Source organism: Anomaloglossus baeobatrachus, chromosome 7 (assembly GCF_048569485.1).
Source record: "Anomaloglossus baeobatrachus isolate aAnoBae1 chromosome 7, aAnoBae1.hap1, whole genome shotgun sequence".
In the NCBI taxonomy this organism is placed as follows: Eukaryota; Metazoa; Chordata; class Amphibia; order Anura; family Aromobatidae; genus Anomaloglossus; species Anomaloglossus baeobatrachus.
The window spans coordinates 141,988,077-142,014,932 of NC_134359.1; the positions used below are offsets into that span (position 1 = coordinate 141,988,077).

The window sequence follows — 26,856 nt, forward strand, 5'->3', positions numbered from 1 at the left end:
CGGCGAACTTAAAGAAATTTGACTCAAAATCGATTGTTGGTGAATCAATCCACTCTTTTTTATTAGCCACAATTCTTTTTGGGATATATTTATACAGTAGATGATATCTTATTTTTTGGGGATGAAGAGCCACAACTTTTTCTTTTTGTTACCATTTTAGATTTCATGGATACTGACGGCAGTGTGCAGACAAAGGTATTCCCAAATAGAGATGAGTGAACATGTTAGAAAATGATTCGCAAATCTCAAATTTGTCATGAGTCTTGCCCGTTCAAGATCGGATTCCCAAACACTTTTAAAAATCGGTAAAATTCGGCTGTTCATATTCACACTCTTAGAGAAACCAGAAAGATACAATATCAATGCACTACCACTCTCCGTTCTATAGACTGCAGGACACTTTAAGCCTGCAGTCTATAGAACTGCAGGGTAAATGTCATGAAGGTGTACAGGTGGAACAGGGTTTTCTAGGCTGACACTAAAGCTGGGTTTACACACTGAGACTTTCTAGCGATCCAACCTGCGATCTCAACCTAGCCGGGATCGCTACAAAGTCTCTGGTGAGCTGTCAAACAGGCAGACCTGGCCAACGACCTAACAGCGATCCGGACCTGCAGAGCGACTAGCTGGTCGTTGGGGACGTGTCAAAAAAGCAGGTGAACTTCACCCGACTTCATTTAATGCCGCACGGCTCTGTGTGCCGTGTAAATAAATAAATAATTTAAAAAATCCGGCGTGCGGTCCCCCCCCTATTTTAATACCAGCCAGATAAAGCCATACGGCTGCAGGCTGGTATTCTCAGGATGGGGAGCCCCACGTTATGGGGAGCCCCCCAGCCTAACAATATCAGCCAGCAGACGCCCAGAATTGCCGCATACATTAGATGCGACAGTTCTGGGACTGTACCTGGCTCTTCCCGATTTGCCCTGGTGCGTTGGCAAATCGGGGTAATAAGGAGTTATTGGCAGCCCATAGCTGCCAATAAGTCCTAGATTAATCATGTCAGGCGTCTCCCCAAGATACCTTCCATGATTAATCTGTAAATTACAGTAAATAAACACACACCCGAAAAATCCTTTATTAGAAATAAAAAACACTAACAAATTCCCTCATTACCAATTTATTACCCACAACAAAGCCCTCCTTGTCCGGCGTAATCCACGGTCCTCCAGCGTCGCATCCAGCTCTGCTGCATGCAGGTGACAGGAGCAGCAGAAGACACAGCCGCTCCTGTCACCTGCACGCAGCTAATGAAGAGAGCCGTGTGATCGGCTGAGCTGTCACTGAGGTTACCTGGATCCAGCGGTGGATGCAGCGGTGGCCGCGGGTAACCTCAAAGGAATTAGACAAAATCTCTAACAGGATTGCTTGGGCAATTGGTTAAGTTGTCTGATACAGTGTTGAAGCCGGCAGACAAAGGTGGTAAAGTCATTATTTAGCACACAAATATATACGTAAAATAGGTATTTAGGCCTTAAACAATCAGGTGCGCTATAAAAAAAACTGACTTTCAATCCTTTGAGTTTGTTTGTGGGCCAATTACAGTCGAATCTTAAAGAAGCTACAAATAACGACATTATCGCCAAGGAACCTGCTTTGGCACTGCATGTGATTGAACCAACCATTTGCACACTATCCATATTGCCCAAGATACACAAAAATACACAGGTTCCACCTGGAAGACCTATTATTTCTGGGAGAGGAATCTTTTTGGAAAACACCAATAGGTATATTCTATAATCTTTTGGTAGAGAGTCTCCCATCTTTTATCAAGGATAAGGGGGATTTTCTCAAAAAAGTGGATGGGTTGCATGTGGGCAGGGGCTCCTTGATAGTGACAGGGGATGTTGAGTCCCTGTACATCAACATTAGACATAATGATGGGTTGACTACGACACAATATTTCTTAAATATGTCTAATGCACCATTCACTGTGAGGGATCTGGTGTTGCATATACTGGAGTTCTCGTTGACACATAATTTTTTTCGCTTTCAACGGGTCCATCTACCTGCAGCTCCAGGGCACTGCGATGGGGTTTATCTTTCGCACAATCGTAGGCCAACTTGTTCCTGGGGCTGTGGGAGAGGGACCTATTCCTGTTAGATTGGATCGGATTGGATCGTAGATCGGACCGTGTCCTGTTCTACTCACGGTAGATAAACAACATTTTCCTGATCTGGCATGGAGCAGAGGAATCGCTTTCAAATTTCATGAATGTGATTAACTCTAATGGATGCAACATCCACATTACCTACTAATCATTCAGGAATCAGATTGAGTTCCTGGATGTGTTGGTGAAAAGAGATGAGTGTGATTGTCTACAGACTGATTTATTTAGAAAGCTGACCTAAACTAATACAATATTGCACGCCTCCTCATCACATCCCAGGTCTATGATTCAGTCAGTCCCTACTGGACAATTCCTGCGGATATGCTCTATGGATGTAGACTTTGAGACTCAGGCTTCAGACCTGGTTGGCAGACTCAGAGAGCAGAGATATAGTAGGTGTATGGGGAAATGTGCGTATCAGCGAGCCAAATATTCTCCATGCCATTCTCTCCTGTATTCCTCTGGAAGGCATGAGTCTGCTGATAAGGTCCAATTTATTACCGGTTACCACTCCAAGTTTGATGTGGTGGGTCAATGTTTGGTGAATGCGTGGCCAATATTGCAAGCTGACCCGGTACTTTCAAAGATAGTTCCTGAGAGACCTAACATCACGATCAGACGGTCCAAGAACCTATGTAACAATTTGTTGCGTAGCCACTATGAGGGTGCTGTTGATAGAACATTCTTGGGACACATCAATTCTATTCCAGTGCGTGGATGTGTTCCGTGTGGCAGGTGCATTGCTTGTCTCAATATCATGCGCAGTGACACGTTTACGAATTCTACAGGTAATAAAAGATTTAACATCAAAAAGCAGATCACATGTAATAGCAAGGCGGTGATATATTATGCAACCTGCCCATGTCCTAGGATTTATGTGGGGCTGATCGCTCGCCAATTAAAAGTATGTGTTAGGGAGCATATGTTGGGTTTAGCAGCGGCGTCTAGCCATATGGACACATTCACGTTGAAAACACTCCCACAAATTTTTAAATTACACCTTGGTTCTGAAAGTACATGGCATTAATCAATTAGATGTTAACATCAGCAAAGGGTAAATAAGCCAACGTTTGGCTCAAATGGAGACCAGATAAAAATACACATTGCATACTGTATATCCATCTGGTCTGAATGAAAATATGAGTTTTGTCCTATTTTTGTCATTCCATAGGATTTGTGTCCATTTGAAGTAAATAAATAAATATATATATATATATATATATATATATATATATATATACTGTGCCTTGCGAAAGTATTCGGTCCCCCTGAATTTTTTAACCTTTTCCCACATTTCAGGCTTCAAACATAAAGATAAAAATTTTAATGTTATGGTGAAGAATCAACAACAAGTGGGACACAATTGTGAAGTTGAACGAAATTTATTGCTTATTTTAAACTTTTATGAAAAATAAATAACTGAAAATTGGGGCGTGCAATATTATTCGGCCCCTTTAAGTTAATACTTTGTAGTGCCACCTTTTGCTTCAATTACAGCTGCAAGTCACATGGGGTATGTCTCTATCAGTTTTGCACATCGAGAGACTGAAATTCTTGCCCATTCTTCCTTTGCAATAGCCGGAGCTGAGTGTCGTTGTATGGAGATGTGGCGCCCTGGACAAGCCAGGGCGTCACAGGTACTGCAACAACACACCCCACACCTCTGCTAGGCACATCTAGGTCAAACAAAAATCCTTGTTGCCTCCCTCGAGGGGCTGATGTCCACACCAGGGGGTGGAGCCAGGCAGTTGGCCCCACCCACCGAGGAGTTCACAGTCCTGGAGGCGGGAAAGAAGGTGAGATAGTGACGAGTAGTTTGGAGCAGAGGAGTGAAGTGGTAGCAGAGGAGACTGACCGTGTCCGGGTGCGTGGCCCAGGCACATACAGCAAGGTTGGCAGACGGTGGTGACCGTCTGCAGGAGGGGCTGATTGACGTGAACCGTAAGGACCGGGGACGGGCGGTGGCCCGCTGGTACCGGATCGGGGAGTGAAGAGAAGCCAGCACCATTCGGCAGGGCCTACGGACCTCGACCAGGCTAGGAGTCGCCGTAAAACTGGTCAAATCCATTAGCGAAGGGAACCTCCGAGGTTTCCCAGCAGTCAAGACCCGATTGAAGGCAACAGCTCAAACCGTGAAGGGAAATACAGTCACCGCCAAGGCTACAGTTCCCAGGGCCAGAGCCTGCGGGCAAAAGGGGCTCCCTCAGCCTCCATCCAAGCTGGGTAGCGGGTTACCGGTGGGAAGCCACCAGAACCGAGAACACAACACAGGTGCAGGGAAAGGCAGTCACCGCCAACCTCCCGGGAGAAGAACCACCGCAGCCGTCTGTGGGACCTGTCCATCCAGCCGTTTGTTTTACCGGAGACTTTGTATTCATCATTGGCTGAGTGAGTACCACTGTGTCGTGCGGCACCGCGCTGCCCCCACGACCCTGCACCTCACCAGGCCCCATAACCCGCCTGCCATCCTTCCCTCACCGGGCCCTGGGACAACCAACCCCCCTACCCACGGAGAGGAAAAACAACATCCAAGCTGCTCCCTGTCATCGCTCCCGGTATCCCTGTCCAGAGCAGTGGTGGTGTCACAACCTCACCCCAACCGTGGGTGGCGTCACGGACAATAAATCCCCAAAACCATTCCCCTTTTCACTCACGGGCGAGGAGCGCCGCTCGAGTCCCCGGGATCCGGCCCACCACTCGAGCCACCACCGAGCAGCAATTGAAGCAGCAGCAGCGCCGGACCCAAGTGTGGTGAGCGCAGCGTCCCCTCCCCGCCCGCGACAACTTGGCATCACAAACAGGAGGTGCGCCTTGTGACCGCCGGAGGTGTCCGGCCGAAAAATTTGAGAAGCCGCCATTTTGGGCGCGAAAAATCCCCGCTCGAGCGTCTCCTCGAGCAGTGGAGGCACGAAAGCCAAAACCCCGCCCCTGTAGAGGAGGAGCCGGAAAAAGACTAAGGGGGACAGATGGTGTCCGGCCGCATGTGAACCGCGGCTGTGGAAGCAGGGACGCCAGGACTCTGCAATCTACTGGTTCCTGTAAAGTACCGCTACCAACATGTCCACCCCGTCCAGCTACGCAGAGGTTACGAAGCCGGTGCCCGGGACAGCGGCATGGCTCATGGCCCGAACGGCGGGGATCTGCCGGCGCTACCGGAGTCAGATATGTCTGCTGATGGAGCAGTGGACCGCGGAGGTGGAGGAGGTAGCTGCGGTCGCCCGGGTGTGGAGGCCATGATGGAGGAGCTGGTGAGTTACCCACGCCCCTGTGTCCCTGAGGGACCGGCCGTTGCGGCTGAGGGACCCGGTCTACCCCTGGCCCCCATGCCACCTCCGTCCTCCCTGCCCGTGCACCCCACTGCTGCTGGTCCATCTGACGTACACCCCCTCGTAACGGCAGCCGAAAGAGTGGTGAGCCCGGAGACTGCGGCAGCTGGCGGCAACCTGCCTGGCGCAGGGACAGATGATAGTGACTCCAGACCTGACACAGAGCCTGTTTCGGAGGAGGATGAGGGAGTCGTCGCCCTGTATGGCACGGAGGCCACTTACATCCCTCGGAGCGGAAATAATGGATACCGGGCGGCCCTTCCTCGTCGCGCCTGCTATGCGCTGGAGGGGCTGGTACCTGTGTTCTTCCACCCAGGGCCGGGTGAGGAGGACGAAAGTGAGCAGTAACGGCAGCGGAGCTCCGTTGCAAGTTGTCCCCGTTAGGACCACCAGTAGAGTTAAAAGAAGTTTGAATGATAAGATTGATCAACCGAAGAAGTTTATCTGATTATAACCATGATTGAACCGGCCGTTTCCGGCAACTAGTCCCCGTAGGGACTTTTTGCAACTGTTGCGTAAGGAACTTCTTACAGACAAGCCTGAGAGCTTGCAGGGCAACCACAAACTAGTGGAATGTAAATAATTGTTGGCTTACACCTTTACCGCCTCCGGAGAGGCTGATTTGGGAGGATGGGCCTGGAGGAAAGGGATGGCCCAGGCCCGCCACTATCGTAACCGGTGGCGATCCTCCGGGGGTTCAGGGGTCCCCATGGACGCGGGTCCCCTGAAAGAGACAGTACCCGCTCGGGCAGCTTGGTTCTGGACTGGGTCAAGGGGTGCTGCCCACTTCTTAGGGGCAGCATCAGGGCCAGGTTGTTTGGGTGGGAGAAGAGCGGAAGCCGTACCGTTGTGAAATGTTTGTGATTTTTACATGTTTTTACCGTTTTCTATCTTTTGCAGTTAACAAAAATAAAACCAGTGATGGACGGGCAGCCCGCGGACGGTCTGCATTTTACTAAGGGGGAATGTGGCACCCTGGACAAGCCAGGGCATCACAGGTACTGCAACAACACACCCCACACCCCGGCTAGGCACATCTAGGTCAAACAAAAATCCTTGTTGCCTCCCTCCAGGGGCTGATGTCCACACAAATTGGGGGGGACCTCACGCCGGATTTTTTAATTATTTATTTATTTTACTGCACAGTATAGACACGCCCACCGGCTGCTGTGATTGGGTGCAGTGACACAGCTGTCACTCAGCGTGTGGGCATGTCTCACTGCAACCAATCATATTTGCCGGTGGGCGGGGAAAAGCAGGGAATAGGAGATTGTTTAATGAGCGGCCGGCTTTTTCAAAAAAGGAAAAGCCGCTGGAGCAGAGGGAACGCCGTGCAGCGCCGGTGATCGGGGATCGGTGAGTATGAGAGAGGGGGGGACACTTCAGTCACTCGGGGGATTAGCGGTCACCGGTGAATCCTTCACCCGTGACCGCTAATCAGGACGCTACACAGACAGAGCCGCGGAATCGCTGTAAAGTCCCCTTTACACACTGAAACTTGCTAGCGATGCATGCTGCACAGCGGGAAACAAAGGACCTAGGAATGGTCCTGAACGATTTGTAGCGATCACAACTTCACATCAGGGGCCAGGTCGCTGATAGGTTTCACACACTGCAATGTCGCTGGGGAGGTCGCTGTAACGTCACAAAACCGGTGACGTTACAGCGATGTCGTTTGCGATGTTGCAGTGTGTAAACCCAGCTTTACTCACCTCATTTGCTGGTGATTTCCCCCCCTCTCTCATACTCACCGATCCCCGATCACCGGCGCTGCACAGCGTTCACACTGCTCTGGCGGCTTTTCCTTTTTTGAAAAAGCCGGCCGCTCATTAAACAATCTCGTATTCCCTGCTTTCCCCGCCCACCGGCAAATGTGATTGGTTGCAGTGAGACACGCCCCCACGCTGAGTGACAGCTGTGTCACTGCACCCAATCACAGCAGCCGGTGGGCGTGTCTATACTGTGCAGTAAAATAAATAAATAAATAATTAAAAATCCGGCGTGCGGTCCCCCCTATTTTAATACCAGCCAGATAAAGCCATACGGCTGAAGGCTGGTATTCTCAGGATGGGGAGCCCCACGTTATGGGGAGCCCCCCAGCCTAACAATATCAGTCAGCAGCCGCCCAGAATTGCCGCATACATTAGATGCGACAGTTCTGGGACTGTACCCGGCTCTTCCCGATTTGCCCTGGTGCGTTGGCAAATCGGGGTAATAAGGAGTTATTGGCAGCCCATAGCTGCCAATAAGTCCTAGATTAATCATGTCAGGCGTCTATGAGACACCTTCCATGATTAATCTGTAAGTGACACTAAATAAACACACACACACCCGAAAAAATCCTTTATTAGAAATTAAAAACACAAACACATTCCCTCATCACCAATTTATTACCCACAACAAAGCCCTCCTTGTCCGGCGTATTTCACGGTCCTCCAGCGTCGCATCCAGCTCTGCTGCATGCAGGTGACAGGAGCAGCAGAAGACACAGCCGCTCCTGTCACCTGCACGCAGCTAATGAAGAGAGCCGTGTGATCGGCTGAGCTGTCACTGAGGTTACCTGGATCCAGCGATGGATGCAGCGGTGGCCGCGGGTAACCTCAGTAACAGCTCAGCTGATCGCGCTACTCACCTCATTTGCTGCGTGGAGCTGACCGGAGCGGCGGTGAGTAGCGCGATCAGCTGAGCTGTCACTGAGGTTACCCGCGGCCACCGCTGCATCCACCGCTGGATCCAGGTAACCTCAGTGACAGCTCAGCCGATCACACGGCTCTCTTCATTAGCTTCGTGGAGGTGACAGGAGCGGCTGTGTCTTCTGCTGCTCCTGTCACCTGCATGCAGCAGAGCTGGATGCGACGCTGGAGGACCGTGGAATACGCCGGACAAGGAGGGCTTTGTTGTGGGTAATAAATTGGTAATGAGGGAATTTGTTAGTGTTTTTTATTTCTAATAAAGGATTTTTCGGGTGTGTGTTTTTTAACTGTAATTTCCACATTAATCATGGAAGGTATTTCGGGGAGACGCCTGACATGATTAATCTAGGACTTATTGGCAGCTATGGGCTGCCAATAACTCCTTATTACCCCGATTTGCCAACGCACCAGGGCAAATCGGGAAGAGCCGGGTACTGTCCCAGAACTGTCGCATCTAATGTATGCGGCAATTCTGGGCGGCTGCTGGCTGATATTGTTAGGCTGGGGGGCTCCCCATAACGTGGGGCTCCCCATCCTGAGAATACCAGCCTTTAGCCGCATGGCTTTATCTGGCTGGTATTAAAATTGGCGGGGACCTCACGCCGGATTTTTTAATTATTTATTTATTTATTTTACTGCACAGTATAGACACGCCCACCGGCTGCTGTGATTGGGTGCAGTGACACAGCTGTCACTCAGCGTGTGGGCGTGTCTCACTGCAACCAATCATATTTGCCGGTGGGCGGGGAAAAGCAGGGAATAGGAGATTGTTTAATGAGCGGCCGGCTTTTTCAAAAAAGGAAAAGCCGCTGGAGCAGAGGGAACGCCGTGCAGCGCCGGTGATCGGGGATCGGTGAGTATGAGAGAGGGGAGGACACTTCAGTCACTCGGGGGATTAGCGGTCACCGGTGAATCCTTCACCCGTGACCGCTAATCAGGACGCTACACAGACAGAGCCGCGGAGTCGCTGTAAAGTCCCCTTTACACACTGAAACTTGCTAGCGATGCATGCTGCACAGCGGGAAACAAAGGACCTAGGAATGGTCCTGAACGATTTGTAGCGATCACAACTTCACAGCAGGGGCCAGGTCGCTGATAGGTTTCACACACTGCAATGTCGCTGGGGAGGTCGCTGTAACGTCACAAAACCGGTGACGTTACAGCGATGTCGTTTGCGATGTTGCAGTGTGTAAACCCAGCTTTAGAGACCAAGTGCACAAAAACCTTGGCACAAGCAGATAAAGGGGGAAACTTTTTGAAGTGAGGTTTGATGTAAGGAGGGAGTTTACCTCTAAAAATTGTAGAATGTTTATCTGAAAGTTCTTGCAATGTTCCTAATGCTATTTGTTCCTGCTCGACAGGAAACAAAGTATGCAATGATTCATCAAAAAAATATCTTTTAAATATCGAGGATCATGCAAAAATATGCAGATCCTTGATGGAAGAGAACAGGTTAAAATCTAGCTACTGTGGAAAAGGAAAAACCCTTTTCTAACAAAGAAATATCAGCAGTAGATAATTATGGCAAATCAAATTAATCACCTTATTGTTGGTTTTATAGGTGTGTATTCTATGGCACTGATAGTCAAGATCCCTCAATCCAACAAACGTCGCACCAGATCTTGTGGTCCTGGATGATATGGACACATCGGATGACTCACTGAGTGATGCCATAGACAAGTGTGAAGATACGAGGGGCTGCTGAAAAAGCTGGCTTTACACACTACAATATATCTTACGATGTGTCGGTGGGGTCACGTCGTAAGTGACGCATATCCGGCATCGTAAGGTACATTGTAGTGTGTGACAGGTTACGTGCGATTGCGATTGAACGAAAATCAGTTCATCGCATACACGTTGTTCATTCCTCATGAATTGAACGTGCGGGTGTGCAATGTTCCCGAGGCAGCACACATCGCAGTGTGTGACACCCCAGGAACATTGAACAGATCTTACCTGTGTCCCGCAGCTCCAGCCGCCAATGCGGAAGGAAAGAGGTGGGCGGGATGTTTATGTCCCGCTCATCTCCGCCCCTCCACTTCTATTGGCCGGCTGCCACGTGACGTCGATGTGATGCCGAACATCCCTCCCACTCCAGGAAGTGGACGTTCGCCGCCCACATCGAGGTCGTATGGACGGGTAAGTGTGACGGGCGTTAATCGTTTGTGCGGCACGTTCAACAAATTGAACGTGCCACACATATGATGGGGGCGTTGCAAATCGCATACGATATCGTATGCGAAATTGCAATGTGTAAAGCTGGCTTAAGTCTTTAGCTTTCCCCAGAAAGAAACGTGATGATGATGATGATTATGATGATGATGATGATGATGAAACTTTACATTTTTTCCACATACTCTGCACTGATGTCAACACACTTCTTACATCGGTATTCCAAGTTCTGTAAGCCTAGCAAAAAGAAGGATTTTGGTTGTGCCTCAAACCAGGCATCCATAGCAGTCATGGCATCAGAAATGGTGTGAAATTTGGTACCCTTGAGCTGTTTCATCAGGTTTGGAAATAGATAGATAGAAAAATAGAATAGATAGAAAGAACATATAGAATAGATAGAAAGAAAGAACAGATAGAATAGACAGAAAGACATAACTGAATACCTTGATAGAGGGATAGCTAGCTTGGCCAGCTGTTTTTTTTAATTTTTGTGGGTTAAAAAAATGACGGGGGTCCCCCTATTTTTCATATCCAGAACAGGAACAGCAGCAGGTGCGGACTGCAACCCTCAACTGTCTGTTGTACCTTGGTCAGTTATGAAAAATAGAAGGGATCCCACGCTTTTTTTTTTTAAAAAAAAACGTGGGGTCTCCCCATTTTTCTAGAACCAGCAAGGTACATCAGACAAAAGGAGGCTGATATTATTAGGGTGGGAAGAGTTAATAACAGCCCACAGTTGCTACTAAGCCCTAGCTTAGTGATGGCAGGTGTCTATGAGACACCCCTCATCCCTAATCTGTAAAGGGCACGTTACACGCTACGATTTATCAACCGATATGTCGTCGGGGTCACATCGTTAGTGACGCACATCTGGCCTCGTTTGACATATCGTAGCGTGTAACACAAATGAGCGACTATGAATGAGCAAAAATACTCACCTTATTGTTGCTCATTGACACGTCACTCATTTTCAAAAAATCAAACGTCCTTCTGTGCTCCGGTTGTTCATCGTTCCCGAGGCAGCACACGTCGCTCCATGTGACACCCTAGGAACGATGAACTGCAGCTTACATGCAGCCGCCAGCAATGTGGAAGGAAGGAGGGGGGCGGGATGTTTACGTCCCGCTCATCTCTGCCCCTCCGCTTCTATTGGCCGGCCGCTGTGTGACATCGCTGTGACGCTGAACGTCCCTCCCCCTTCAGGAAGTGGATGTTTGCCGCCCACAGCAAGGTCGTTTGGAAGGTAAGTACGTGTGACGAGGGTTTACGACTTTGTGCAACACGGGCAAGAAATTGCCTGTGCCGCACAAACGATGGGGGCGGGTGTGATCGCACGAGAAAATGAAACGTGTAAAGCAGCCTTTAGTGAAAGTAAATAAACAAAAACACCCAAAAAATCCTTTATTTGAAATAAAAGACAAAAAGCACCCTCTTTAACCACTTTATTAACCCCCCAAACACCCCTTCAGGTACAACATAATTCACACAAGGTCCCACAGTGATTCAGCTCTGCTACATCCCTGTCCTATCACAGCGAATATAGATAAATCATAGAACTTGACTGCTCGCTTTGAGCTCCAAGCAGCAAGTGAAGTGATAAGCGGTGACATCACTCGAGTGATTTGCGGTCACAGCGGGAGTCCATTTGTCCTAGAGTTCGTGACTGAAGTGAGCCACATGTGGAGGACTCACTTGAGTGACGTCACTGCTGATTGCGCGGCTCACTTCAGTCGCAGCAGCCTGTTTTGCAGTCACAGGTGTAGAACTCCAGCTGTGACCGAAAATCACCTCAGTGATGTCATCGCTTATCGCGTGGTTCACTTTCCTTGCTGCGTGGAGCTCTCAGTGGGCAGACTTGTTCAATGGTGGTCACTGTGAACGTCATTTGTAACAGCGCTGTAAGCATCGTGGGACCTTATTTAGATTATGTCAGAGCTGGAGGGGTGTATGAAGAGTTAATAAAGTGGTGAAAGAGGGTGCTTTTTCGCTTTTTATTTCAAATAAAAATTTTTTTTGATGTTTGTGTTTATTTATTTTTACTTACAGATTACTGATAAAAGGGTGTCTCATAAACGCCTGCCATGACTAATCTAGGACATAATGGCAGCTAAGGTCTGCCATTTACTCCTTATTACCTTGATTGCCACCACACCATGCCAATCAGGAAAAGCTGGATAAAGTGCCAGGACTGTCGTATCTAATGGATGCGGCAATTCAGGGCGGCTGCTGGCTGATATTTTTAGGCTGGGGAGAGTCTAATAATCATAGGCCTCCCCAGTCTGAAAATACCAGCCCCCACCTGTGGGGCTTTATCTTGGCTGGGTATCAAAACTGGAGGGGAACCGCACGCCATTTTTTAAAATGATTTATTTTATTGTACAATATAGACCCGCCCACTGGCATCTGTGATTGGTTGCAGTCACACAGCTGTCATTCAGCGTGGGGGCAGGTCTCACTGCAACCAATCATAGATGCCAGTGTGCGGGTTAGCAGTGAATATATATGAGCCTAATGAGCAGCTCCGGAAGAAGAATGAGAGGCAGCGGGAGCAATGTGACAGCTGCGCCACGCTGGCGATCAGTGAGTATGCATGCAGAAATGCATGCAGGCATATTCTCCAGGCTCTCCCCATTCGGTTTCATCACTTTCCCATCCATTTCAGCCTTTTGCTTAGTCCCCCAGACCTCTTTATTGGGTCCAGCAGAAAATTACTCGCATTTCCCATTGACTTGCATTGTACTCACTATTCAGAACGAATACGCGAGTATTACAAAGTACTTGTTACAAGTATAGCGATTACGAATATTTTGCTACTTGCTCATATCTACTTATAATCTTTCTCTGTGCTACAGTTATTGTTGTTCTCTAACTATGATCATCACGTTTTGGGCAAAATAAAGGTTTTATGTTGATAAACTTTGGATCTTTTGTAAAACACTGTTCTAGTGGCATGGTGTACCCCTTACAAAAAACCTGCAAATCTTGATGATTGTAGATTACATTATTTCTGAAAAAAGCATGTGATCATATCCATACATGGAACACATGGACAGACACATCAAGTATAAACAACAAGCACATCTCTGATTATAATATACATGTGTCACACAACATATATGTGCATACAGATCCCGCAAAAGCATGGACAAAAATTACAGCACTTCCATCCAAGCCAGATCGATATGTATATTTGTCACGTCATAGATAAATATATTCTGTGTGTAGAAAAATGAAACTATTAAAATCAAGGATACAAACAAAGTTAAAAACTACAATAATAAAAAAATTATATATATATTTCTAATGGACACACATCCTATGGAAATTACAAAAATGGCTCATATTTTCATTCAGACCAGACCCAATGTGTATATCCACCTGGTCTCCATTTGAGCCAAAAGATGGCTGATTTGCCCACCTCTGATGTTGACATATAATTGATGAATGCCACGTACTTTCAGAACCATGATGTAATTTAAAATGTTTGGGGAGTGTTTTTAACGTGGATGTGTCCGTATGGCTGGATGCCGCCACTATACCCAGTACATGCTTCCTAACACGTATTTTCAATTGGCAAATAGTCAGCCCCACATAAATCTTAGGGCATAGGCAGGTGGCATAATACATGACCGTCTTACTATTACACGTGATCCGCTTTTTGATGTTAAATGTTTTATCGCCTGTAGAACTCATAAACGTGTCACTGCTCATGATATTGGGGCAAGCAACGCAACCCCTAAACGGATGCATTATCTCTTTATATAAATATATGGTCAGTGGCTATTTGTACATTCATATATTCTCTGCCTGTCTATGTGTCAGGTTTGTCCTTGATATTTTTAATATTTTTTTTTGCAATAAAATTTGTATATATTGTGAGAAATTGTTTGATGTTACCAACTGCATACAAGAGCCTGCATCTCAAAGGTATGTGGTCGCCATCTCGTGGCCGTGTGCTATAATATCCTTATGATACAACCCAGGCTATGTGCAGTAATAGGTTTTTGTCTGTATATATTTTTTTGTTCATTTTATATCCAAATTATACCATTGGTTATTTGATGCTACTGATATTCACAGCACATTATGCAATCTACATATAGAATTCTAATATAAAGCAATGGCTTCATCATCTGCTGTCGCCACAATGTTGGTGAATGACAATATTTGCCCACTGCATGTTTCCAACTTTCTACACACCTGACTTTATATATATTATGCATTAAATACAAATAAAAATATTTTGGACTCATGATTGCTGTTTTCCTCTTTTTGTCTATATGTTTACACATAAGTAGGGCATAGTTGCATCAGATATGAGTATTATAGCATTAGGCCTTGTGCGTACACTGCTTTTTTTTTTTTGCTACATTTTTACTCCTTTTTGGTGCAGTTTTAAGTGCAGTTTGTGGTCCTAAACTGCATGTATGACCTCCCAGCAAAGTCTATGAGAAATCTGAAATACTGTGCACACGTTGCATTTTTGCCAGCAGTTTTGGGTGCAGAAAAAAGAACCAGCATGTCACTTCTTTTGTGCATTTTCCCTGCGTTTTCCCTGTGTTTTTTCATTGAATATAGTGAAAAAATGCATGGGCAAAAACGCACCAAAATGCGGCAAAAACGCATGCATTTTTTAAGCGTTTTTTTCGGCCAGAGGTGTGTTTTTTACTGGAGAAATAGAACTTCAGTATGCTCACACCCTTAAGGGGGTGTTACACGCAGCGATATTGCTAGTGATATCGCTAGTGAAAGCACCCGACCCCGTCGTTTGTGCGTCACGGGCAAATCGCTGCCCGTGGCGCACAATATCATTCGGAGCCATCACACGGACTTACCTACCTAGCGACGTTGCTGTTGCCGGCGAACCACCTCCTTTCTAATGGGGCGGTTCGTATGGCGTCACAGCGGCGTCACTAAGCAGACGCCCAATAGAAGCGGAGGGGCGGAGATGAGAGGGACGTAACATCCTGCCTACCTCCTTCCTTCTGAATTGCCGGCGGCCGCAGGTAAGCTGCAGTTCATCATTCCCAAGGTGTCACACGTAGCGATGTGTGCTGCCTCGGGAACGACGAACAACCTGCGTCCTCAACAATTAACGATTTTATGAAAATCAACGACGTGTCAACGATGGACGATCTGGTGAGTATTTTCCATAGTTAACGGTCATTTGTGTGTGTCACACACAACGACGTCGCTAACGATGCCGGATGTGCGTCACGGAATCCGTGACCCCGGCGATATATCGTTAGATACGTCGTTGCATGTAACGGGGCCTTTAGACTGAAAAACTGTCCATTCACATGGCATCTTGAGTTCATAACCAACTAATCCAGGAGTAGCCATGTACTGTAGCTGTTAGTTCTATGCTATCTATTTGATACTGGAAACCATCAAACAGTAAAATACATTAGTTAGAAATGGCGAGGTGTGGACTGACTTATTTGGGTGCAATTCTTCCTTTCAACTGTTTTTTAGCAGATTATGCAAAAAGCATTTTGAAAGCAATAATAATAATATGTAATATATTTCTATAAAACAAATAAATGTATACCTTCAATCATGTTTATGAATCAAAGTCATATTAATCTATTCTTTATTTTTTTTTTGCTAATTTTCATTTTTGCACTTTCATTTTTCACTCCTCTTCTTCCAAAAGTCATATCTTTTTATTTTTCTGTCTACAATGACATGCTTTTTTTGTAATAAGTTGTAGTTTTGGATGACACCAATAATTTTATAATGTACTGAAAAACAGTAAATATATTCCAATTGCGGTGTTATGGTGAACGATATTTAAGTCCTCTACTGATTTTTGGGCTTATTTTTTATTTTATTCAGTGTGCAGTGAGAATCATCTTACATCATGATTGTTCAAGGCTTACAAATATGTTAATGAATACATTTATAGACTAGTAACTTTATTTTGTTTTTCTTGCAGTAATAGATGAAAATGCTACTTATTTCCATTGTGGAGCTAACAACTGTCCAACCCTTTCTTCTCGGCCAAGCAACACTACTACTCCATCTTCTGGTATACCAGAAAATCTGCGCTACACCCTGATGGGTATTTATACAGGTAAGGAGAATCAAAACATGATCATGCTTTTTTGTTTTACACAATTCAACATTTTAAACTTTACAGGTCATTATAAAGTGCATTAGCTTTATTTTATGATGCCAGGTGTATGACTGATCCATATCAATTGAATGAGAAATCCAGCAATACAACAGTATATACTCTTATATTTCTCTTTTAACACCTGAATCATTGGTCACAATCAGTTGCGTATGTAAAGTTCTATGGGCTCCAGTGAAAAGTTTGTCCCTTGCCCCCTCACATGTTGGTCGGTTGTATGGGCCATTGTAGCATTCTATATCCTATAAAGAAAGACGAGCTGTCGCTCTCCTCTCCTTTATTATCTAGTAATGGTCCCCATCCTGTACTAATGTCCCCTGTGCTAGGCCACTTTCAGGTAAATATGTCCCTTATCCTGGTATGTTGATCTCAACAGTAGCCTTCAAACTGTATGATGGCCCAAGCATTAGCTTCCACACTCTATAATGACCCTTACACTTTGAGGACCCCCCAAATGTCCCTACAATGAATGAGGGGCCCATAAACAGTATGAAAGCCTCGCACAATGTATGAGGGCCCTCTACAGTAGTACCCAAACTGTATAATCGCCCCATATTAGATACTAAACTGTATAATGGCCCCAGATTGGTTTCTGTGATGCCCTGGACCCCAGGGGTCACAGAATAACACCTCATACACACACACACACCCTCCCCTGGTCAGGAACACCCGTCAAACAAAAACCCTTGTTGCCTCCCTCCAGGGTCTGATGTCCACATCAGGTGGGGCGGAGCCAGGCAGTTGGCCCCACCCACCGGGGAGTTCACAGGCCTGGAGGCGGGAAAAACAGTGAGTTGGAGTTTGGAGTTGAGTTTGGAGAGTTGAAGTGGAGAGGTGTGGAGAGAAGAGGAGAGACTGTGTGTGTCTGGGTTGGAGCCCAGGCACAATCAGCAAGGTCGGCAGATGGTAGTGGCCGTCTGCAGGAGTTGGTGGAGGTTTGCGGAACCGTAGGACCGGGGTCGGGCGTTGGCCCGCCGGTACCGAACCGGGGAGTGGATCAAAGCCAAGCACCAAGGCAGGGTACTCAGACCCCGACTAGGCTTGGAAGCCGCCGTAACGGTCAAATTACCTGATTGCGGTCTGGACCTCAGGGGTTCATTCCCAACCAAGTCCCGTCAGAAGGCAACAGCCCAACCCGTCCGGATAAGTGCCACCGCCAACGGCCAGAGATCCAAGGGCCAGCACCTGCGGGCAAAACGGGCTCTCCCGACACGTACAAGCCGGGGAGCGGACCACCCGCGGGAATCCATAGGGGTCAAACACTTATACACAGGTGCAGGGAAAGACAGCCACCATCAACCCGTCCGGGGAGTGAAGACGCTGCAGCCGACTGCGAGTCCCGTCCATCCAGCCGTTTGGTTTACCAGAGACTCGGTCCTTCACTACCTGAGTGAGTACACCAGTGCCACCCGGCACAGCGCTGCACCGTAACGCTGCCCCGCATCCATGCTGCCTCCCCGCATCAGCACCTGCACCTATCCCCTACTCACTAACCCCCAACCGGGGCCCCAGGACCAACAGCCCCTACCCTCGGAGGGGCCAGCACCTCAGCTGCTCTCCGCCATCGCTCCCGGGAAACCCCGTCACCAGCAGCGGTGGTACCCATCCTCACCACAAACCCGTGGGTGGCGTCACAACCGACATCCCACCACCAAACCTCCCCTTTTCACTCGTGGGCGAGGAGGGTCCGGCCCAGTACTCGAGCCACCGAGGAGCAGAAGCACCGGACCCGAGCGCCAGAGATTCCCCAGGCGAGCGGCGTTCCCAATATCCCTCCACCCGCGACATTTCCAAATGCTATAATGGCCCCACATTACCCCTTAACCTCTATAATGGCCCCCACAATACCCCACAAAGTGTATAATGTCCTCTATATTAGCCCCCAAACTGTATAATGGCCCAACATTAGCATCCAAACTCTATAATGGTCAACACAATACCCCCAAAAAATGTATAATAGCCCCTACATTAGCCCCCAAACTGTATAATTGCCCCACATTTGCCCCCAAACTCTTTAATGTTCCCACATTATCCCTCAGACTGTATAATGGCCCCAATATTAGTCCCCAAACTTTGTAATGACCCCCACATTATCCTCTAAAATGTATAATGGCCATACATTAGCCCCTAAACTATTTAATGGCCCTTATATTAGCCTCCAAACTCTAAAATGGCAAAATATTAGCCCCCAAAACTGTATAATGGTGCCTACACTTTATGAGGGCCCCAAACAATAGTACCTACAATGTATGAGCGCCTGCCCCACATTTTCCAGTTCCCCCTACAGTAGCCCCTCCCCACACTGGTCACCTATTGTTATTTATGCCCCCATAGTCCACTACAAGTTTTAGTTAAATAAGAATACCATATACTCAGCTAATTAAGGATCCTGACAAGTCTATCAGCACGGTAATGTGATGTCATAGAGTCGACTCACACAGGACATCAGAGTCCCAGAGTGCTGATATCACCACATCAGGACTCAGATGTACTATGTGTGCGCCAGTGTCTCAGTCACTGCAATGCGCAGGAGTGCCATTATATAGACTGCAGGCTAAAAGTGCCCTGTGGTTTATAGAACGCATTGCGGTAGTGCAGTGAGATCGTGTCTCTTTGCTCTACCACACAGTTTAATTAAAACAGCGTACTGTGCATGCTGATATAGTTAAGGGTAATGTAGTTCCAGGTGGGCCACTCAGAGCAACAGCACTCTTTACTCCTGCAGTAGTTATGCTACTGATTGCAGTGCAGGAACCTGACAGGTCTCTGTCCCGCAATGCATTTTTGCTGGATGTAAACACTCGGATGCACATCCAGCTGAAACACGTACTGGGGTTGGCGGACCCCTGTACCCCTGTACCCATGACCTCTGTGACCACGATCGCTATGCCTCTAGTCACATTATAAATTAAATTAGCACACCACAAGGTAGCTAAAATTAACAAAAACCAAAGTGCCTAGGTGTGCTTACAGTATAGTGAGCGGTGCTATGAGCAAAGACTGTAATTGATACCTGCACTACCTCTATGACTGAAAGCCAGTGGCTCCTATAGGAAAAATAGTTCATTTTCTCTCGGTAACTGCATTTTTGATCAGACTGCATTAGAGCGCTATTTACCTGCAGATGAAGCTTACAACTGCTGGTAAATTGTGTTTTACAAGGTGACAGGTTCTTTTTAAGACTCCTTGTCCACGTGTTTTAAAGATGAGGGAACATCACTAAAAGAGTTTTCCTGCAAACAAAGTTAATTTTAAAGTTAATTTTAATCAATAGATCTTGGAATAATAATAAGTTCTACAATCAGATGTTGTGACGCCCCTGAACTAGTCAGGGTGTCACAGGGTACTGCACTCTTTTATCTTGACTGGTGCAGGACTCAACCCTCATGGTTCTGGGATCCTAACTTTGGTATTACTCCATCAGCATGCAAATCCTAGTCACACCTCACACTAGACCCTGTCAGCAGGGCCGGCGTCAGCACCCGGCAAACCCGGGCAAATGCCGGGGCCCTGGAGAGCCGGGGGGGCCCACTCGGCCTCGTCAGTTCTCCTGTCCCTTGGCCGGGGCCCACTCGCCTTTACAGTTCTGCGGTCCCCGGCCGAGTTCCGGGGACCGCAGTCCTCGGCAGCAATCTGCGGCGCCGTCACTTTAAGGCGCGCAGACATCCTCGTTTGAATTTCACCTGTGGGCGGAGCTACCGCCTTCTCAGTCCCACAGATGAAGGAGGCGAGCTTCTGTCCGGCGCTGTGTGGGCCCCCTCTCCACCGTGACCTAATCGGGTAAGTGCCCTCCCCGCCTCCCCATTATAGGCCCCGGTGAGCTGCTTCTACCCCCTGGATGTATGCCCTGGCCCCTGCCAATGCCCCCACCCGCCGATTCCGCGGGTGTGGGCCCCGCCGAGCCGCGGGTGCTGCCAGTGCCGCGGGTGCTGTACCCGCCGAGCCGCGGGTGTGGGCCCCGCCGAGCCGCGGGTGCTGCCGCTGGTGCTGTCCCCGCCAAGCCGCGGGTGTGGGCCCCACAGAGCAGCAGAGTTGTGTGCATTTGTCTGAATGTAGCAGAGTTGTATGTGTTTGTCTGAATGTAGCAGAGTTGTATGTGTTTGTCTGTATGTAGCAGAGTTGTATGTGTTTGTCTGAATGTAGCAGAGTTGTATGTGTTTGTCTGTATGTAGCAGAGTTGTATGTGTTTGTCTGAATGTAGCAGAGTTGTATGTGTTTGTCTGTATGTAGCAGAGTTGTATGTGTTTGTCTGTATGTAGCAGAGTTGTATGTGTTTGTCTGTATGTAGCAGAGTTGTATGTGTTTGTGTGTAGCAGAGTTGTATGTGTTTGTCTGTATGTAGCAGAGTTGTATGTGTTTGTCTGTATGTAGCAGAGTTGTATGTGTTTGTCTGTATGTAGCAGAGTTGTATGTGTTTGTCTGTATGTAGCAGAGTTGTATGTGTTTGTCTGTATGTAGCAGAGTTGTATGTGTTTGTATGTAGCAGAGTTGTATGTGTTTGTCTGTATGTAGCATAGTTGTATGTGTTTGTATGTAGCAGAGTTGTATGTGTTTGTCTGTATGTAGCAGAGTTGTATGTGTTTGTCTGTATGTAGCAGAGTTGTATGTGTTTGTCTGTATGTAGCAGAGTTGTATGTGTTTGTCTGTATGTAGCAGAGTTGTATGTGTTTGTCTGTATGTAGCAGAGTTGTATGTGTTTGTATGTAGCAGAGTTGTATGTGTTTGTCTGTATGTAGCAGAGTTGTATGTGTTTGTCTGTATGTAGCAGAGTTGTATGTGTTTGTCTGTATGTAGCAGAGTTGTATGTGTTTGTCTGTATGTAGCAGAGTTGTGTGTGTTTGTCTGTATGTAGCAGAGTTGTATGTGTTTGTATGTAGCAGAGTTGTATGTGTTTGTATGTAGCAGAGTTGTATGTGTTTGTCTGTATGTAGCAGAGTTGTGTGTGTTTGTCTGTATGTAGCAGAGTTGTATGTGTTTGTCTGTATGTAGCAGAGTTGTATGTGTTTGTATGTAGCAGAGTTGTATGTGTTTGTATGTAGCAGAGTTGTATGTGTTTGTCTGTATGTAGCAGAGTTGTATGTGTTTGTATGTAGCAGAGTTGTATGTGTTTGTCTGTATGTAGCAGAGTTGTATGTGTTTGTCTGTATGTAGCAGAGTTGTATGTGTTTGTCTGTATGTAGCAGAGTTGTATGTGTTTGTCTGTATGTAGCAGAGTTGTATGTGTTTGTATGTAGCAGAGTTGTATGTGTTTGTCTGTATGTAGCAGAGTTGTATGTGTTTGTATGTAGCAGAGTTGTATGTGTTTGTCTGTATGTAGCAGAGTTGTATGTGTTTGTCTGTATGTAGCAGAGTTGTATGTGTTTGTCTGTATGTAGCAGAGTTGTATGTGTTTGTCTGTATGTAGCAGAGTTGTGTGTGTTTGTCTGTATGTAGCAGAGTTGTATGTGTTTGTATGTAGCAGAGTTGTATGTGTTTGTATGTAGCAGAGTTGTATGTGTTTGTCTGTATGTAGCAGAGTTGTGTGTGTTTGTCTGTATGTAGCAGAGTTGTATGTGTTTGTCTGTATGTAGCAGAGTTGTATGTGTTTGTCTGTATGTAGCAGAGTTGTATGTGTTTGTATGTAGCAGAGTTGTATGTGTTTGTATGTAGCAGAGTTGTATGTGTTTGTATGTAGCAGAGTTGTATGTGTTTGTCTGTATGTAGCAGAGTTGTATGTGTTTGTATGTAGCAGAGTTGTATGTGTTTGTCTGTATGTAGCAGAGTTGTATGTGTTTGTCTGTATGTAGCAGAGTTGTATGTGTTTGTATGTAGCAGAGTTGTATGTGTTTGTATGTAGCAGAGTTGTATGTGTTTGTCTGTATGTAGCAGAGTTGTGTGTGTTTGTCTGTATGTAGCAGAGTTGTATGTGTTTGTATGTAGCAGAGTTGTATGTGTTTGTATGTAGCAGAGTTGTATGTGTTTGTCTGTATGTAGCAGAGTTGTGTGTGTTTGTCTGTATGTAGCAGAGTTGTATGTGTTTGTCTGTATGTAGCAGAGTTGTATGTGTTTGTCTGTATGTAGCAGAGTTGTATGTGTTTGTATGTAGCAGAGTTGTATGTGTTTGTCTGTATGTAGCAGAGTTGTGTGTGTTTGTCTGTATGTAGCAGAGTTGTATGTGTTTGTCTGTATGTAGCAGAGTTGTATGTGTTTGTATGTAGCAGAGTTGTATGTGTTTGTCTGTATGAAGCAGAGTTGTGTGTGTTTGTCTGTATGTAGCAGAGTTGTATATGTTTGTATGTAGCAGAGTTGTATGTGTTTGTCTGTATGTAGCAGAGTTGTATGTGTTTGTCTGTATGTAGCAGAGTTGTGCTTGTCTGAATGTAGCAGAGTTGTGTGCATTTGTCTGAATGTAGCAGAGTTGTATGTGTTTGTATGTAGCAGAGTTGTATGTGTTTGTCTGTATGTAGCAGAGTTGTATGTGTTTGTCTGTATGTAGCAGAGTTGTATGTGTTTGTCTGTATGTAGCAGAGTTGTATGTGTTTGTCTGTATGTAGCAGAGTTGTATGTGTTTGTCTGTATGTAGCAGAGTTGTGTTTTTGTCTGTATGTAGCAGAGTTGTATGTGTTTGTCTGTATGTAGCAGAGTTGTATGTGTTTGTCTGTATGTAGCAGAGTTGTATGTGTTTGTCTGTATGTAGCAGAGTTGTATGTGTTTGTCTGTATGTAGCAGAGTTGTATGTGTTTGTCTGTATGTAGCAGAGTTGTATGTGTTTGTCTGTATGTAGCAGAGTTGTATGTGTTTGTCTGTATGTAGCAGAGTTGTATGTGTTTGTATGTAGCAGAGTTGTATGTGTTTGTCTGTATGTAGCAGAGTTTGTGTGTGTGTTTGTCTGTATGTAGCAGAGCTGTATGTGTTTGTATGTAGCAGAGTTGTATGTGTTTGTCTGTATGTAGCAGAGTTGTGTGTGTGTGTGTGTCTGTCTGTATGCAGCAGACTTGTGTGTGTGTGTGTGTGTGTGTCTGTAAGTGTATATGACTGTATATATTTGTCTGTTTATATGTATTTTTGTGAGTTTGTCTTTAAATATGTATATGTTCGTATCGGTGTCTGTGTGTGGATGGGGCCCACTGGGACTCTTCCGCCCGGGGCCCACAAAAACCTGGAGCCGGCCCTGCCTGTCAGGCACACCAGTGGGTGGTGTAGTTGGAAAAGGGCCACCCGCCTATGGGTCAGGCAGACTGGTGGGAGGGAGAAAGTCAGAGAGAGGAATTGGAGGGCAAAGCTTAGTCAGTTAAGTAGTATCTCCCAAAGAGTGAGGAGCTGGGAGTTAGAGCTCCCTGTGGACTTTTGGCTAGGTCGCAGATGGTGATCCGAGATCGGAGGAGTCGGAGAACTGGTCGCAGGATATTGTTGAAAGGTGACAGGCTTAGTTTAGGGGGAACGGCGGGCACCTGAGTACCTAGTAACCGAACCGAACCGAGCATGGCGGGGTTCTGGACCCTAGATAAGGGAGTAGCTTCACGCAATCTGATAATTAACCTGTGGAGGATAGTTTCTTTTTGGACTTTCCCCAAGAGCTCAGAGATTGAAAGCATCAACACAACGAGAGGGTTAGGGCTTTCCAGCTTATGCAGCCCACTGAAATCCCAAGCGTCATCCATTGAGAGCACAGATTCACTACTTAACAGAGAGGAGCGGGACCCCGACAACTTCAAGCATAGGGGTCACAACGGACACTAAAATACAGTGCATGGAGGCAAGGTACAGACCATCAGCAATACCAAAGGGAGCAGACTCCCGGACGAGCTCCCCTAAAGCAGCAGCAGCACCCAGAGACTTGGTTTACCTTTCTGTCAAAGTCTCCTTTGCTGTTGCAGCACTGCCAACACTGCCTGAGTGAGTACGCTGTCCTTCCCTGTTTCCAATCTGCACCATGCTGCCCACCACCTCCATCATCCAGAGTCCTGGGGCCTCCCCTACCCATGGAGGGAACGTCATCTGGCTACCCCACTCCATCTCCCCCGGGTACTCCCATCGGCAGCGGCGGTACTCCCCTTACCGCGAACCACGGGTGGCGTCACGAACGATTATCCCCTGTAAATACCCCCTTTTCATTTGAAGTGGCCACAAGCCCCCGGGTCCAGAGACCCTCGAGCCACACCAAGCCCGAGCGGTTCTACCACTGCAGGGGCGTAACACCTCAAATTTCTGGTGTCACAAACAGGATTCGGACTGGGCCCACTAACCTGGGTGGCGTGTGCCTTGAAAATCCAAACTGCGGTGTTAAAATTCCGTTCCCGCCATTTTTTGCCATCTTTGGTGCCAAAAACGCCATCTTCCCAACCAAAAAGAGCGTGAAGTTGAGGCTCCGCCCCTCGTCCAGAGAGCGCAGCCAGAAGCTGGAGAGCTGGCTGCCGAAATCCAAGGGGGCATGATGGGCTGTAGCAATGGAAGTGGAGCAGGGACGCCAGGACTATGCCCATAAAGTTCCTGGACACCACAGAGGCAAGATGGCGGCAGCAAGGGACTGGTCACCCAAAGCGCGCTGCTGCCAGGACCGCGACATGGATTGAACAAGAGACCGAGCAACTGTGCAAGAGGATGCGGACGCAGTTCCTCTTCATCCTGGACCATTGGAGGGAAGAGATGAGGAGTCTGGCTATGGCAGTGCGGGCCCGTGAGATGAAGGTCCCATGCGTGGATCGGGTAAGCAGCTACCAAGTCCCGGTTGACCTGGCCTACCCGTCCGTGGGATCGGTTTGCCCCCGGCCACCGCAAGCACTCAGCCACCGCCACCCTCACTCTCGGTGGACGCCGAGCCGCTATCCCCAACACGGCAGCGGAAGCTCCAGTCCCAGTCTACAGAGTGCAGGCTGCAACGTCTCCAGTTTTACCACCGGCCAGACCAGACCAGGCTGCGACAGAGCTAGTCCCAGCACCGGCCCGACCAGACCCGGCCGCATCACTGGATCCGTACCTCGACATGGAGCACTCGGACTCTGCAACCCCGGCTGCGGAACAGCCGGTTTCTGTACCCATCACAGCGGAGGTGGAGCCTGTGGAGATGCCAGCTCCACTGCCAGACGGTCGACTGGCGGCTGCCGGGGCCACAGGAGTCCACTTGCAGCCGGTACCCATAGGGAAGGTGAAGCCCGACATCAGCGCCCATGATTGGGAAAGGCATTGGCGACGGCTGATGCAGCTGCATGCAAAAGTGCTTGCTCGAGAGCAGCGCAGGAGGGGAATCGCTGCTCACCTCAACAGAGAAGAGGAGCATGCAGGCGAGAGTATCGTTTGGGTTCGGGGCCTGCAGGACCATGGCCCGATACAACCTTGCACCCTGGAGGGGATGCTTGTACTGGCTGTCCCCGATTGTCTACTGCAGTGATAGTAGCGGAGCCTGGCTACCCCATGTACACAGTTAAAATTTACACTGTTGATAATGCTGCCAATGTTAATGTTTCTATACCAATGCTGATTTATATGCTTACCAACTGACCGAATACCTAACCTGATTAATGTTTGCATCTGGTGCATGGACCCTGTTTTATCTTGTTGCTAATTAAAATGGACCATGGCTGCGAGACTGGCAGGAGCCACCACGAACGTGTGCTATTGTATATAGTTGCGCCTCCTGCGCCCACCAGAGTCGTCTTTTACACCTCCAGGACTTCAACGCCGTCACAAGGAACCGGGGAATACAGGTTGTTTGGGTGGCGGGTTGAAGGGAGAGGAACAATGTGAATGGACTGTTGCAGGAAGGGGCTGCAGCAGAGTAGGCTGAGACACCAGCTACCACTACAACAGGTAGTGTTCCCATGGTTCTTATAAAATGGGAACTCTGATCATTTTGTTATGCAACGTTTAAGTAATGTGCCTTCCCTGTGTGGGATGAGAAATTGTTGAATTAAAAATGTTGCCTTTTTTCTCTTGCAGTTAAAACAAAATAAACCTCTGGGTGTCCTGTAGCTCGGGGACGAGCTACATTTAACCAAGGGGGAATGTGACGCCCCTGAACTAGTCAAGGTATCACAGGGTACTGCACTCTTTTATCCTGACTGGTGCAGAACTTGACCCTCATGGTTCTGGGATCCTAACTTTGGTATTGCTCCATCAGCATGCAAATCCTAGTCACACCTCAAACCAGAACCCTGTCAAGCTTTAGTGCATGGACTCCGTTTCTTTTCTATAGGGATTTTAGTAGTAAAAATGGACCATGGCTGCGGGACTGGTTGTGGCCAGCACGGACTTGTGCTCATTGTAAATAAGTTGCACCTCCTGTGCCTACCAGAGTCGTCCTTTCAAATCCAGGACTTTAACCCTGTCACGGACCCCAAGTAGGAATGCAGCCGGTCAGTTTGTTTGGGTGGCGGGTTAATGGGTTCCGAGACGTTGGAACTGGACTGACGCAGGAAGGGGCTCCAACGGAGCAGGTTGAG

General features: G+C 47.4%; 1 protein-coding gene across 1 annotated transcript in view; it reads left to right on the forward strand.

Annotated features, from left to right (window-relative positions):
- Positions 1-26,856, forward strand: part of LOC142246645 (protein unc-93 homolog A-like) — a 294,000-nt gene that overhangs the window by 102,539 nt on the left and 164,605 nt on the right. The window contains exon 6 of the mRNA XM_075319711.1: positions 16,241-16,378. Coding sequence (XP_075175826.1) covers positions 16,241-16,378 — 138 coding nt within the window. The remainder of the gene's footprint in view (positions 1-16,240; positions 16,379-26,856) is intronic.